This window comes from Mizuhopecten yessoensis, unplaced genomic scaffold (assembly GCF_002113885.1).
Source record: "Mizuhopecten yessoensis strain PY_sf001 unplaced genomic scaffold, ASM211388v2 scaffold1419, whole genome shotgun sequence".
NCBI lineage: Eukaryota > Metazoa > Mollusca > Bivalvia > Pectinida > Pectinidae > Mizuhopecten > Mizuhopecten yessoensis.
The window spans coordinates 137,558-153,281 of NW_018404037.1; the positions used below are offsets into that span (position 1 = coordinate 137,558).

The 15,724-nt window shown below is 36.4% G+C and overlaps 1 protein-coding gene across 2 annotated transcripts in view; it reads left to right on the forward strand.

Moving 5' to 3' along the window:
- The window catches only part of LOC110462024 (protein Wnt-6-like), a 123,784-nt gene extending 109,193 nt beyond the window's left edge, over positions 1 to 14,591 (forward strand). For both annotated transcript variants that reach the window (XM_021515800.1, XM_021515808.1), the window contains 2 exons: positions 1,163 to 1,437; positions 11,651 to 14,591. In XM_021515800.1, coding sequence (XP_021371475.1) covers positions 1,163 to 1,437; positions 11,651 to 12,112 — 737 coding nt within the window. In that variant the 3' untranslated portion in view covers positions 12,113 to 14,591. The remainder of the gene's footprint in view (positions 1 to 1,162; positions 1,438 to 11,650) is intronic.
- Positions 14,592 to 15,724: the final 1,133 nt, after the last annotated feature.

The window sequence follows — 15,724 nt, forward strand, 5'->3', positions numbered from 1 at the left end:
AAGACGCATGCGTGTAGTGTATGCGTATGTGTTTTGGGAGGCTGCCATATGTTCGTGTTTGTCTCCTTGTGATAGCGCGGAACTGATGCCGACTTTATAGTGCTACCTCACTGAAACATAATGCCGAAGACGCCCAGCAGGACACCCCACCCGGTCACATTATACTGACAACGGGCGAACCAGTCTTGGAAACATCAACATATACCAAGCTAAGCCTACAGAAGCTATACGGTCTCATACTGTTATATTCCTACGAACCTCATAAAATTTCAGGCCAGTGTCGAATCCGAACTTCTCAATTTCAGAAACTGAAATCTTTCGAAAAGTATTTGGTAAACTATTTTCTTTCAGCTAAAATAAATATTTTACAAAATATCTCAAGTACAGGAACATTTATTTTAAAAAAAGGCTAGAACCGGATAATGTCGGTCAGGATTGATTTTTTTCTGAAACCGACACCAACGATCAAGATAATTTTGTTTTAACACAAGTCAAGAAGGAAACATTGCGGAAACAGATCTAGAGGCTTAGGTAGTTAGGCTCCCTTAAGCATTACGTTTGTACCCGGAGTTTTAGTAACACATCCCAAGGCGTCGGGATTACATGCTGATCATCCCCTCAAATCTAAACGACTTATTTGTCCATAAACTTGATTTGAAAAATATGCGTGTTTCCTGTTTTACGTAGCCTAGTTTCAATAAGACAGTAATCGAAGTCTTAAAAAAACTAATATAAAAAAATAAGCGACTTCGTGCAGTTTCAATTCCTGTAATATGGCAATCACGTGGTTGAAATGTACTTTTTGTATTTGTTAACATTTATAATATACATTTGTCCCTCCTTCTATTTATTTTATTTGCTATATGTGTTCTACTAGCTAGTTTTGGTGCTAAAATTTATATTTCACGAGACTGTGAGTCTGTTTGGTCGATTCTACTGATATGTAAAATTAGCAAAACCTGCATAGCTATCTATGTTTACGTTACAGAACTGCCCATACATGACATAAGTATTCAACCGTTTTGCCATTTTGTCTTTATATATTTATATATTGAAACATGAATTTGATGCTAATGGGTGAAAACTAGGAGGTAAATTAGCATAAGTCCTACGGTGTACATGTTATAGCTGTGCGTACATCGGTTTATCTCTCTTGTTTCAGACACGCGCGAGTCTGCGTTCGTGTACGCGGTGACAGCAGCCGGAGTGGTGTATGCTGTGACGGAGGCATGCAGCATGGGCAATCTACTGCAATGCACGTGCGACAATAACATACAGGACATCACGACGGATGGGGAGTGGGAGTGGGGAGGGTGTGGGGATAACGTCGATTTCGGCTACAAAAAGTCTAAGGAATTTATGGACGCAAGGAAAAAGAAGAGACGAGGCGACATAACGACAATAATACAACTTCATAACAACGACGCCGGCCGTATGGTAAGTCTATATAACAATTTAGTATGTGCTTGAAATTTTCTCGCAATCACATTGGCCGGATCCTATACACGTGACCAGTCCTCAAAAACTCATGTAGACTGGTTATCCGGTGAATATCAATTTCTAAATATAGCCTATATGAAAATTCCCCGGAACCTGTCGTAGCGCTTGCGCAGTTAGACCGGAACGCAATATGTCAGACGAAAACAGATGATGGTGGTTGGCGAACTCTTCGCCTCCGTAACATCTGAAAAGTTCCAAACTACTTGAAGATAAAGATGCAGGTAACACAAAAAGGACACCGAAAGCAGTGCGTGTCCTCCATAAAAGAATCTTAACGATGTCTCCGAAAACCGAACTGTTGGATTCAACTCTGGCTACATTTTACACGGAGGCTCGTTCAAGTAAATGTTAACTATACAAAATCCCTTTGTTGGGGCATATAATAAAAAAAGTTATGGGCTTTTGTGCTGGTAAATATGATGTGATATGAACCTGAAAAGTGATATTGACCTCGGCTACGCTTCGGTCAATATCACTTAGCCAGGTTCATATCACATCATATTCACCAGCACAAAAGTCCATAATTCTATAGAATGGTATGGTAAGTCTATATAACAGTGTATCGTATGGTAAGTCTATAAAACAGTGTATAGTATGGTAAGTCTATAAAACAGTGTATAGTATGGTAAGTTTATAAAACAGTGTATATAGTATGGTAAATCTATAAAACAATGTATAGTATGGTAAATCTATAAAACAGTGTATCGTATGGTTAATCTGCATAACAGTGTATCGTATGGTAAGTCTATAACACAGTGTATAATATGGTCAATCTACATAACAGTGTATCGTATGGTAAGTCTATAACACAGTGTATAGAATGGTAAATCTACATAACAGTGTATAGAATGGTAAATCTACATAACAGTGTATAGTATGGTAAATCTACATAACAGTGTATAGTATGGTAAATCTATAAAACAGTGTATCGTATGGTAAATCTGCATAACAGCGTATCGTATGGTAAGTCTATAACACAGTGTATCGTATGGTAAATCTACATAACAGTGTATAATATGGTCAATCTACATAACAGTGTATAGTATGGTAAATCTATAAAACAGTGTATAGTAGGGTAAGTCTATAAAACAGTGTATAGTAGGGTAAGTCTATAAAACGTGTATAGTATGGTAAGTCTATATTACAGTGTATAGTATGGTAAGCGTATATAAAATGTATAATATATAGGCTTAACGTATACTATAAGTATGGTCAGTCGATTCAAAATACACGTATATAGTTAAATACACATTTGTCAGTCAGATCAACAAATATATATATACAAGTAAAGAGAAATGTAGATCACACGATAACAAATGTAAGTGTATGGCAAAGTAGATAACACATATAGGTGTACGGTAAGGTAGATAACACATACTATTGTATGGTAAGGTAGATAACACATAAAAATGTATGGTAAGGTAGATAACAGATACAAATGTATGGCAAGGTAGATAACACATAAAAATGTATGGTAAGGTAGATAGCACATAAAAGTGTACGGTAAGGTAGATAACACATACAAATGTATGGTAAGGAAGATAACACATACAAGTATATGGTAAGGAAGATAACACATACAAGTGTATGGTAAGGTAGATAACACATACAAGTATATGGCAAGGTAGATAACACATACAAGTGTATGGTAAGGTAGATAACACATACAAGTATATGGCAAGGTAGATAACACATACAAGTGTATGGTAAGGTAGATAACACATACAAATAATACATAAGAATGTATGGTAAGGTAGATAACACATAAAAATGTATAGTAAGGTAGATAGCACATACAAGTGTACGGTAAGGTAGATAACACATACAAATGTATGGTAAGGTAGATGACACATAAAAATGTATGGTAAGGTAGATAACACATACAAGTATATGGTAAGGTAGATAACACATACAAATGTATGGTAAGGTAGATAACACATAAAAAGGTATGGTAAGGTAGATAACACATAAAAAATGTATGGCAAAAGGTAGATAACACATACAAATGTATGGTAAGGTAGATAATACATAAGAATGTATGGTAAGGTAGATAACACATAAAAATGTATGGTAAGGTAGATAACAGATACAAATGTATGGCAAGGTAGACAACATATAAAAATGCTAGTAAGGTAGATAACAGATACAAATGTATGGCAAGGTAGACAACATATAAAAATGCTAGTAAGGTAGATAACAGATACAAATGTATGGCAAGGTAGACAACATATAAAAATGTTAGTAAGGTAGATAACAGATACAAATGTATGGCAAGGTAGACAACATATAAAAATGCTAGTAAGGTAGATAACAGATACAAATGTATGGCAAGGTAGACAACATATAAAAATGCTAGTAAGGTAGATAACAGATACAAATGTATGGCAAGGTAGACAACATATAAAAATGTTAGTAAGGTAGATAACAGATACAAATGTATGGCAAGGTAGACAACATATAAAAATGCTAGTAAGGTAGATAACAGATACAAATGTATGGCAAGGTAGACAACATATAAAAATGTTAGTAAGGTAGATAACAGATACAAATGTATGGCAAGGTAGACAACATATAAAAATGTTAGTAAGGTAGATAACAGATACAAATGTATGGCAAGGTAGACAACATATAAAAATGCTAGTAAGGTAGATAACAGATACAAATGTATGGCAAGGTAGACAACATATAAAAATGCTAGTAAGGTAGATAACAGATACAAATGTATGGCAAGGTAGACAACATATAAAAATGCTAGTAAGGTAGATAACAGATACAAATGTATGGCAAGGTAGACAACATATAAAAATGTTAGTAAGGTAGATAACACATACAAATGTATGGTAAGGAAGATAACACATACAAGTATATGGTAAGGTAGACAACATATAAAAATGTTAGTAAGGTAGATAACACATACAAATGTATGGCAAGGTAGAGAACATATAAAAATGTTAGTAAGGTAGATAACAGATACAAATGTATGGCAAGGTAGACAACATATAAAAATGCTAGTAAGGTAGATAACAGATACAAATGTATGGCAAGGTAGACAACATATAAAAATGTTAGTAAGGTAGATAACACATACAAGTATACGGTAAGGAAGATAACACATACAAGTATATGGTAAGGAAGATAACACATACAAATGTATGGTAAGGAAGATAACACATACAAGTATATGGTAAGGAAGATAACACATACAAATGTATGGTAAGGGAGATAACACATACAAGAGTATGGTAAGGTAGATAACACATACAAATAATACATAAGAATGTATGGTAAGGTAGATAACACATATAAGGTAGATAATACATAAGAATGTATGGTAAGGTAGATAACACATATAAGGTAGATAATACATAAGAATGTATGGTAAGGTAGATAACACATACAAATAATACATAAGAATGTATGGTAAGGTAGATAACACATATAAATAACACATACAAGTACATGGTAAGGAAGATAACACATACAAATGTATGGTAAGGGAGATAACACATACAAGTATATGGTAAGGAAGATAACACATACAAGTATATGGTAAGGAAGATAACACATACAAGTATATGGTAAGGTAGATAACACATACAAGTGTATGGTAAGGTAGATAACACATATAAGTGTATGGTAAGGTAAATAGCACATGCAAGTGTATGGTAAGGTAGATAACACGTACAAGTGTATGGTAAGGAATGTAAACATATAAGTGTGTGGTAAGGTAGATAACACATACAAGAGTATGGTAAAGTAGAAAACACATATAAGTGTATGGCAAGGTAGATAACACATACAAATGTATGGTAAGGTAGATAACACATACATGTATATGGTAAGGTAGATAACACATACAAGTGTATGATAAGGTAGATAACACATACAAGTGTATGGTAAGGTAGATAACTCATACAAGTGTATGATAAGGTAGATAAGACATACAAGTGTATGGTAAGGTAGATAAGACATACAAGTATATGGTAAGGTAGATAACACATACAAGTGTATGGGAAGGTAGATAACTCATACAAGTGTATGATAAGGTAGATAAGACATACAAGTGTATGGTAAGGTAGATAAGATATACAAGTATATGGTAAGGTAGATAACACATACAAGTGTATGATATGGTAGATAACACGTGCTTGTGAATGGTAAGGTAGATAACACATGCAAGTGTATAGTAGGTAGATACACATACAAGTGTATGGTAAGGTAGATAACAAGCACAAGTGTAAAGGAAGATAGATAACAAGTACAAGTGTATGGTAAGATAGATACCACATACAAGTGTATGGTAAGGTAGATAACACTTACACGTGTATGGTTGATAGATAACACATACAAGTGTACTGTAAGGTAGATAACACATACAAGTGTATGGTCAGGTAGATAACACATATAAGTGTATGGTAAGGTAAATAGCACATGCAAGTGTATGGTAAGGTAGATAACACATATAAGTGTATGGTAAGGTAGATAACACGTACAAGTGTATGGTAAGGTATATAAACATATAAGTGTATGGTAAGGTAGATAACACATACAAGAGTATGGTAAAGTAGAAAACACATATAAGTGTATGGAAAGGTAGATAATACATACAAGTGTATGGTAAGGTAGATAACACATACAAGTGTATGGTAAGGTAGATAACGAATACAAGTGTATAGTAAGGTAGAAAACACACATAAGTGTAAAGTAAGGAAGATGACACTTATTAGTGTAACGTAAGGTAGATAACACATATAAGTGTATGGGAAGGTAGATAACACATACAAGTGTATATTAAGTAGATACACATACAAGTTTATGGTAAGGTAGATAACACATATATGTGTATGGTAAGGTAGATAACACATATAAGTGTATGGTAAGGTAGATAATACATATAAATGTACGGTAAGGTAGAAAACACACATAAGTGTATAGTAAGGAAGATAACACAATGATAAGGTAGATAACACATACAAGTGTATGGTAAGGTAGATAACGAATACAAGTGTATAGTAAGGTAGAAAACACACATAAGTGTAAAGTAAGGAAGATGACACTTATTAGTGTAACGTAAGGTAGATAACACATATAAGTGTATGGGAAGGTAGATAACACATATAAGTTTACGGTAAGGTAGATAACACATATAAGTGTATGGTAAGGTAGATAATACATATAAGTGTACGGTAAGGTAGAAAACACACATAAGTGTATAGTAAGGAAGATAACACAAACAATTATATGGTAAGGTATATAACACATACAAATGTATGGTTGATAGATAACGCATACAAGTGTATGGTAAGGTAGATACACACATACAAGTGAAGTGTAAGGAAAATAACACATATAAGTGTATGATAAGGTAGATAACACATATAGGTGTATGGTAAGGTAGATAACAAATACAGTACAAATGTATGGTCAGGTAGATAACACATACAAGTGTATGATAAGGTAGATAACACATACAAGTATATGGTAAGGTAGATGAATAATTGAATATAGATAAATAATTGAAAACATATAGTTACATTTTATTGGTGATGACAACCTTCTCAGTGTATAACAAAACTCTACTGACAATCGTAACGACATCATTTTAAAAAATAAATAGTATAATTATTAAAACAAATGTGACTATTCCAGGTAGTGATATTTTCATTGATTATGTGAAAAGCATTACTCAATACTTTACGAGTAAAACTTTTAGAAAATCTCGCTTTAAAAATTTGCTTAGGATGTCTGACTGGTATGTTAGCAACATCTTTTTTAAACTTCATGCAAGAAAGATGACTCATAAAAAGGCGGTTTTCGGTTAAGTGTTCTCACCTTAGTTTACGTAAACACAAATTTCACACAAGGACATTTTATTTGTAAATAAGAATACTTTAAATTATTTAAATTCAACAATGATTTGTAAGTGCGATACACAGCGTTGTATCATACCGACTGCATTCGTTCTATTTACTTGAAATTATGATGATGAAGTGTAACCTTTCTTAATAGAAGGTCAAAAGCATACTTAACACTTTTAACGCTTAATGATCTACCAAATCCTGCTATCAAATTGATCTTATGAAAAAAATACTTATTGAGTATTTAACATAACTGAAATAGTGACGATCTCAGCTCTAACAGGATGTCATTTGCTTAGACCTGATTCACCGCGGTAATTCCTCTACCTACATTCCGTTTGACGTTCGGCCTACACACGACAGTGTTTGAGGTACATCTCCCATTGCTACTGTGTTTGTGCATGGTGTGGGCCGATTGTGACAGGCCTTTTGATCGCTCTATCAAAGCCAGTCAGAATGCTCAAACACTGTCAAGGGTCCTTGTTTTCACACTCGTAACAAACCACTTTTAAAATATCGAATATCTTAATTCCTTTGAGTTGTGATGCATATTCAATAATATTTTCTCTGAGGTTCTCTTGCGGAATGCATTAAAGTTGTAAATTGAAGTAATCTTATCCAGGGTGTCTACACTAGGTCCCAGATAAAAGGACGTAACTTGAACCATTTCGGACGATGAGTCCATCACATGTTTCCCAATACATGGGCACTTAATCATTGATGTACGATCAATCAATCAGCAGAAAATAACGTTTGTAGTGAGGAACAGAAGCTTTATTTTTGTTTAACGTCCTAATAACAGCTGGGGTCATTATCGGACGTTGCCTCCGGGTGTTTGATGTATGCGTGCATGTATGTGTGTGTGTGAGTGTGTGTTTGTGTGTGTGCTAGAGGCAAGTTTCGTGTATGTTGGTCAATCTGACTCCTTGTGGATCTGATGCCGACTTTGGAGTGCTATCTAATTGAAATACCATGGCGGGGGCACCCTGCTCAATAATCCACCCGGTTATATTATACTGATATTGGTAAACCATTTGTTGACATTATCCTAAATGCTGATCGCTAGGAAGATAAAAAATAATCTCCAGGATGAGGTGTGTCATTGGTAATGAACGTTATGAATCATTCGATGTTACTTTATGGATGTACATTACACAATTGTGGACTTTTGTGTTGGTGAATTAGCCTCAGATAATATCACTCCTTCAGGTTCATATCACATCATATTAACCTGCACAAAACCCTCAGATTTACCAGCAGAAAGGACTTTAACAGTTTAATTGCATGCTTAAACAATACAAGTTTGTATAGTTCACCTTTACTAGAACGAGCCTCCGTGTAAAATTTAGCCAGTGCTGAACTGTTGAATTCAACATTTTCGTTTCGTAGTTTTCGAAGACATCGTCAAGGTTCTTGTCCTTAAGATAAGCAACAAGGACACGCGCTGCGTCTTCTGTGACCTTTTTGTGTTAACAGCATCTTTATTTTCGAATAGATTTTGGAACTTTTATTTTCAGATGTAACGTAGGCGAAGCGTTCGCCTTCGCTAGCAGCAATCTTCTGTTGACGTCTGACAGATCGCGTTCCGGTCTAACTGCGCATGCGTTACGACTGTTTGCGGGGAATTACCATATAGACTATATTTAGAAAAATCGATATCCACCGGATAACCAGTCTACATGCGTTTTTGAAGACTGGTCACGTGTAAAGGATCCGGCCAATGTGATTTGCGAGAAATTTCAAGCATGTACTAATTAACGTTATCATGGAAGGAAGGAATGCGGCAATAGTTTAGAAAGGCACGATAATAGCGGAACAACAACAGATCAAAGACAGACAGAAAGTCACCTGTAACTGCACAAATACAACATACTACCCTCTTTATGCACATCGGTTAAAATTTTATAATTCCCTCGACTGAGACAAACAGAACTTACTCATTAACAGGAAATTATTATTATTCGTTCAAAAATATTGTAGCGGGTCAAGTAATATCAAAACAATACTTAACATGACATTTGAGATGTTGCGATTAATGAGTGCTTTAGAACGTGTAATACATATTAGTATGATGATCGTACTCAGCCGTTTGGGCCAAATGTCACACAAAGGTACTGCGAAGGGTACCACTTGATCTGGCACTATCTGCGGTGCGAGAGAAACCCCTAATACGGTGATTGACAGAACAGCAGTAGAGTGAAGACAGGTAAAACATATCTGGTACTGTAATAGAACCCCTAGAAACGTGTCTCATAACTGTCTCGTGGGATATATAATGACTGGGGAAATGATGTAGGAATCGCACGTGTTGATTTCAAATTTCAAGTGCATGTGTAACAATACATCACTGACAACAATCGGTACTTACCATACCGTCAACTCACCATATCGTCAACTCGCACTCACAGAAAGTGTGTGTAGGGACCAGAAGGGTTGGGCTATATAGACACCATACCGTCAACTCGCACTCACAGAAAGTGTGTTTAGGGACCAGAAGGGTTGTGCTATATAGACACCATACCGTCAACTCGTACTCACAGAAAGTGTGTAGGGACCAGAAGGGTTGTGCTATATAGACACCAAACCGTCAAATCGCACTCACAGAAAGTGTGTGTAGGGACCAGAAGGGTTGTGCTATATAGACACCATACCGTCAACTCGTACTCACAGAAAGTGTGTGTAGGGACCAGAAGGGTTGTGCTATATAGACACCATACCGTCAACTCGTACTCACAGAAAGTGTGTGTAGGGACCAGAAGGGTTGTGCTATATAGACACCATACCGTCAACTCGTACTCACAGAAAGTGTGTGTAGGGACCAGAAGGGTTGTGCTATATAGACACCATACCGTCAACTCGTACTCACAGAAAGTGTGTGTAGGGACCAGAAGGGTTGTGCTATATAGACACCATACCGTCAACTCGTACTCACAGAAAGTGTGTGTAGGGACCAGAAGGGTTGTGCTATATAGACACCATACCGTCAACTCGTACTCACAGAAAGTGTGTGTAGGGACCAGAAGGGTTGTGCTATATAGACACCATACCGTCAACTCGTACTCACAGAAAGTGTGTGTAGGGACCAGAAGGGTTGTGCTATATAGACACCATACCGTCAACTCGTACTCACAGAAAGTGTGTGTAGGGACCAGAAGGGTTGTGCTATATAGACACCATACCGTCAACTCGTACTCACAGAAAGTGTGTGTAGGGACCAGAAGGGTTGTGCTATATAGACACCATACCGTCAACTCGTACTCACAGAAAGTGTGTGTAGGGACCAGAAGGGTTGTGCTATATAGACACCATACCGTCAACTCGTACTCACAGAAAGTGTGTGTAGGGACCAGAAGGGTTGTGCTATATAGACACCATACCGTCAACTCGTACTCACAGAAAGTGTGTGTAGGGACCAGAAGGGTTGTGCTATATAGACACCATACCGTCAACTCGTACTCACAGAAAGTGTGTGTAGGGACCAGAAGGGTTGTGCTATATAGACACCATACCGTCAACTCGTACTCACAGAAAGTGTGTGTAGGGACCAGAAGGGTTGTGCTATATAGACACCATACCGTCAACTCGTACTCACAGAAAGTGTGTGTAGGGACCAGAAGGGTTGTGCTATATAGACACCATACCGTCAACTCGTACTCACAGAAAGTGTGTGTAGGGACCAGAAGGGTTGTGCTATATAGACACCATACCGTCAACTCGTACTCACAGAAAGTGTGTGTAGGGACCAGAAGGGTTGTGCTATATAGACACCATACCGTCAACTCGTACTCACAGAAAGTGTGTGTAGGGACCAGAAGGGTTGTGCTATATAGACACCATACCGTCAACTCGTACTCACAGAAAGTGTGTGTAGGGACCAGAAGGGTTGTGCTATATAGACACCATACCGTCAACTCGTACTCACAGAAAGTGTGTGTAGGGACCAGAAGGGTTGTGCTATATAGACACCATACCGTCAACTCGTACTCACAGAAAGTGTGTGTAGGGACCAGAAGGGTTGTGCTATATAGACACCATACCGTCAACTCGTACTCACAGAAAGTGTGTGTAGGGACCAGAAGGGTTGTGCTATATAGACACCATACCGTCAACTCGCACTCACAGAAAGTGTGTGTAGGGACCAGAAGAGTTGTGCTATATAGACACGATACGTTATACTTTTGTTTTCTTTTTAATATTACTGACGGAAGATGTCTATTTTAACTGTAGATGTAGATCTGAAACAAATATCGAAACTGAAATTAAAGCAATGACATTTCTTACTGTTTTCACAGGCTGTGAAAGGAGACATGCGCTCGGAGTGTAAATGCCACGGCCTGTCTGGATCCTGCACGTTGAAAACATGTTGGCTGAAGATGCCGATTTTTCGTCAGGTTGGGTTGGCCTTAAAAGAGAAGTTCGATGGAGCAATAAAGGTGATAGGGACAAATGATGGAAAGGGTGTTCAGCCTGAGGAGGATACCATAAAACCACAGAATTCTCTTGATCTTATATATTCAGAGAACTCGCCAAATTTCTGTAAGCGGAACCGGAAACACGGTTCATTGGGCACGCGCGGTAGGATGTGTGACCCGTCTTCCATGGGCGTAGGTGGGTGTGACCTGTTGTGCTGCCACAGAGGCTATGAGAAGGAAACTGTACACGTAAGGGAAAACTGTAAATGCAGATTTATTTGGTGTTGTGACGTTATATGTGAAACATGCGAAAGTACGAAAGACATCTACAGGTGTTTATGAAAAGTTCTTATACGTTTGCAATAGACAAAACAATGCCCCGACAGGTGCACAGTGCGATATTAATTATTAATATTTTGAAAGGACACCATGGAGAACTTCTGAGTTTGTGAACATATGGACGTATTGTATATGCCATTGTACAATCTAACACATTTTTCAGTTTAATCCATGGCTTAATTGCATACAGCTGAAAGGTCATATCCTGGTTACAGAGACTGCTTATGATTTAGTGCTGGACACCAACAAGATATCCCCAAACTACCGCATGCAATGGCAACAATTTTAATAATTGTAATTTTATCTTTATAAATATTAGAACGGTACTCTGTGATAAAATTTGTTTAATTATATGTAAATATGTTTTAACTCAAATTTAGTTCTGTTCTTTTGGGAAAAGGATTGGTTATTCAGCAAAATTGTCTTTATATTTACGAAATCTATCGGTTGGTATGGCAACATAAATTATAACAAAGTAACATTTGTAAATAAATTCTGTCGATCTAAAGCATGCGACACGATAAATTTAAAGTCATAGGAATATACCGCAGTAGTTGATTGTTTTACCCGTTTTCATATCCGTATCCAATGGGTTCCTTAATTACATTGATCCAATCTGATAAAAAGAAGAATTTAAATGTAGTTGATGTCAGGGTTTTAAAAGAAATACTAGTGATTAGATGTGTGGGAAGAACATATCAAAGTAAATATGTTTAGTACCGCCTGAATCGTCACTAGAGAGTTAAAGAAATTGTTAATTTAACAGATAGATTACAAAGCAGCCTGGGCATTTTTTCTTGAAGAAAAAGTGTAAAAAATCATGTTAATATCAGAGGCGTAGACAGTGGTAATTGCATGTTACACTGAACACGATTGTTTTACGTCATTATAAATTGATGACGTCATGATTGTGTCATATTAATTACGTCATTGCTACCATATCAACCGTGCCTTATTAGGAGTAGCTATAAATTGTATATTTTAGAAATGCAATTGAATATATAACATAGATTTGAATATTTTTGGCATAATTTATTCTGTTTGATGTTTTAATATAATACTATATAACATGATGTATGGCTGACAACAATGCGCATGCATCGTATCAACTCTTCATCTTGTGTATAACATAGATTATTAGCTTGACTTGTGATGCGTCTAACGCATATTATTGAAAATGAAGCAATATTGTTCATATTCATCTAAATATGGAAGTGAAGAAGGCCAATGCTTGTCAAGGTCGCATGTACGGCAAATCCTATTATTAATTAGAATAATTACTATATTTAAGTAGATATACAAACCCGGGTCCAGATTTAACCAGCTTCACTCGGTGACGGACGATTGATAGAACTTAAAACTTGAATTACTTTATAGATAAATTTGAATAAAATTTTACCATTTAAAAAAAAAAATACATTTTCGTGGTTTGATGCAGGATTCTATAATTTTGATAATAGTTTCATCCTTGTAACTGATATCGATCTGTTTATTTTGCAACAAGCAAGGTAACAGCAAAATGAGGACTGTCAATGAATTTTTGTAACGATATTTGCATTATAACACACCTATGTAAACTAAACTGTGCTTTCTAGATGTGGCCATGCTTCGTGAACAAAAGTTATCTTACCGCATCATCGGACGTATGATTTCGTCAGGCAGGAAAAGATGCGTTTGAAGTTTCTGTCAACAAATGCGCCAGACTTAGGGCGCACTTTGAAATAAAGTTGTGTCAGTACAAACTTATATTTGTATAATGACTGAAATGAAATGAATTTAAATGTGAAGATTCCATCTACATGGAACTTCAGTGATGGAACTTTTCAGTATTTGCATTCTTTCTTTGTATACGTAATAAGTAATGGTTTTCAGCCATACTTTGTGGTAATATCGGTACGCTGCCTTGCTCGTGAAGCATAGAGATGATATTAATCTGGAAAGGGTTAGATATCCTCCATACACTTTATCATTAGGAAGCACAAAACATAATGTTTTACTTCAATTTAAAAAAAAAAAAAAAAAATCCTATATCTATGTGGATTTATAATGTATGGTTCAATAAACAAGTGAAGCTCGTTAGAGTCCTAAATATGTAAAAAAAAAATAGTATATCATTTAACATTGAAACATAGAAAACTTATCAATATATGTCATATGTATTGATAAAATAAAATGTATTTCGACCGTGTTACAACTATTTTGAAATATGAAAGCATGCTAAGTTTACGACCAGCACTGTTTAAACAGTGTACGAAGCTAACCGACCTCCAGCATTGGCCTTTAATCATTGTACTATCTAATCGTTAGTGTCCCGTGCCATGTGCCACGCCTATCATTTATATACGATAGTTCTTCATAGCAGAGCTAGCGCTTCTCTTCTGTCGAAAAATCGCCATGTCGTGTATGTTTTATGAAGATTAATAAAATTATTCCTATTTTGAACATTTTAGTAGAAACTCCATGACATTAAATGTCTACTGGTTTACTTCCGATGTCTTTGTGTTTACTTTTATTACGAGATATTTATAATAAGGTATATGTTTTACGTCTATACTGACTCAGAAACAGCTTAATACAGACATTTGTCCTCTGGTTTTCCTACTGACTCAGATACAGCTTAATACAGACATCTGTCCTCTGGTTTTCCTACCGCCTCAGAAACAACTTAATACCGACATCTATCCTCTGGTTTTGCTACTGACTCAGGTATAGCATAATACAGACATCTGTGCTCTAGTTTTGCTACTGACTCAGATACAGCTTAATACAAACATCTGTGCTCTGGTTTTCCTAATGACTCAGACACAACTTAATACAGACATTTGTCCTCTGGTTTTCCTACTGACTCAGATACAGCTTAATACAGACTTCTGTGCTCTGGTTTTGCTAATGACTCAGACACAACTTAATACAGACATTTGTCCTCTGGTTTTGCTACTGACTCAGATACAGGTTAATACAGACATCTATCCTCTGGGTTTGCCACTGACTCAGATACAGCTTAATACAGACATCTGGGCTCTGGTTTTGCTACTGACTCAGACACAACTTAATACAGACAGTTGTCCTCTGGTTTTCCTACTGACTCAGATACAGCTTAATACAGACTTCTGTGCTCTGGTTTTGCTAATGACTCAGACACAACTTAATACAGACAGTTGTCCTCTTGTTTTGCTACTGACTCAGATACAGCTTAATACAGACATCTGGGCTCTGGTTTTGCTACTGACTCAGATACAGGTTAATACAGACATCTATCCTCTGGGTTTGCTACTGACTCAGATACAGCTTAATACAAACATCTGTGCTCTGGTTTTCCTAATGACTCAGACACAACTTAATACAGACAGTTGTCCTCTGGTTTTGCTACTGACTCAGATACAGGTTAATACAGACATCTATCCTCTGGGTTTGCTACTTACTCAGATACAGCTTAATACAGACATCTATCCTCTAGTTTTGCTACTGACTCAGATACAGCTTAATACCCACATCTATCCTCTGGTTTTGCTACTGACTCAGGTATAGCATAATACAGACATCTGTGCTCTAGTTTTGCTACTGACTCAGATACAGCTTAATACCCACATCTATCCTCTGGTTTTGCTACTGACT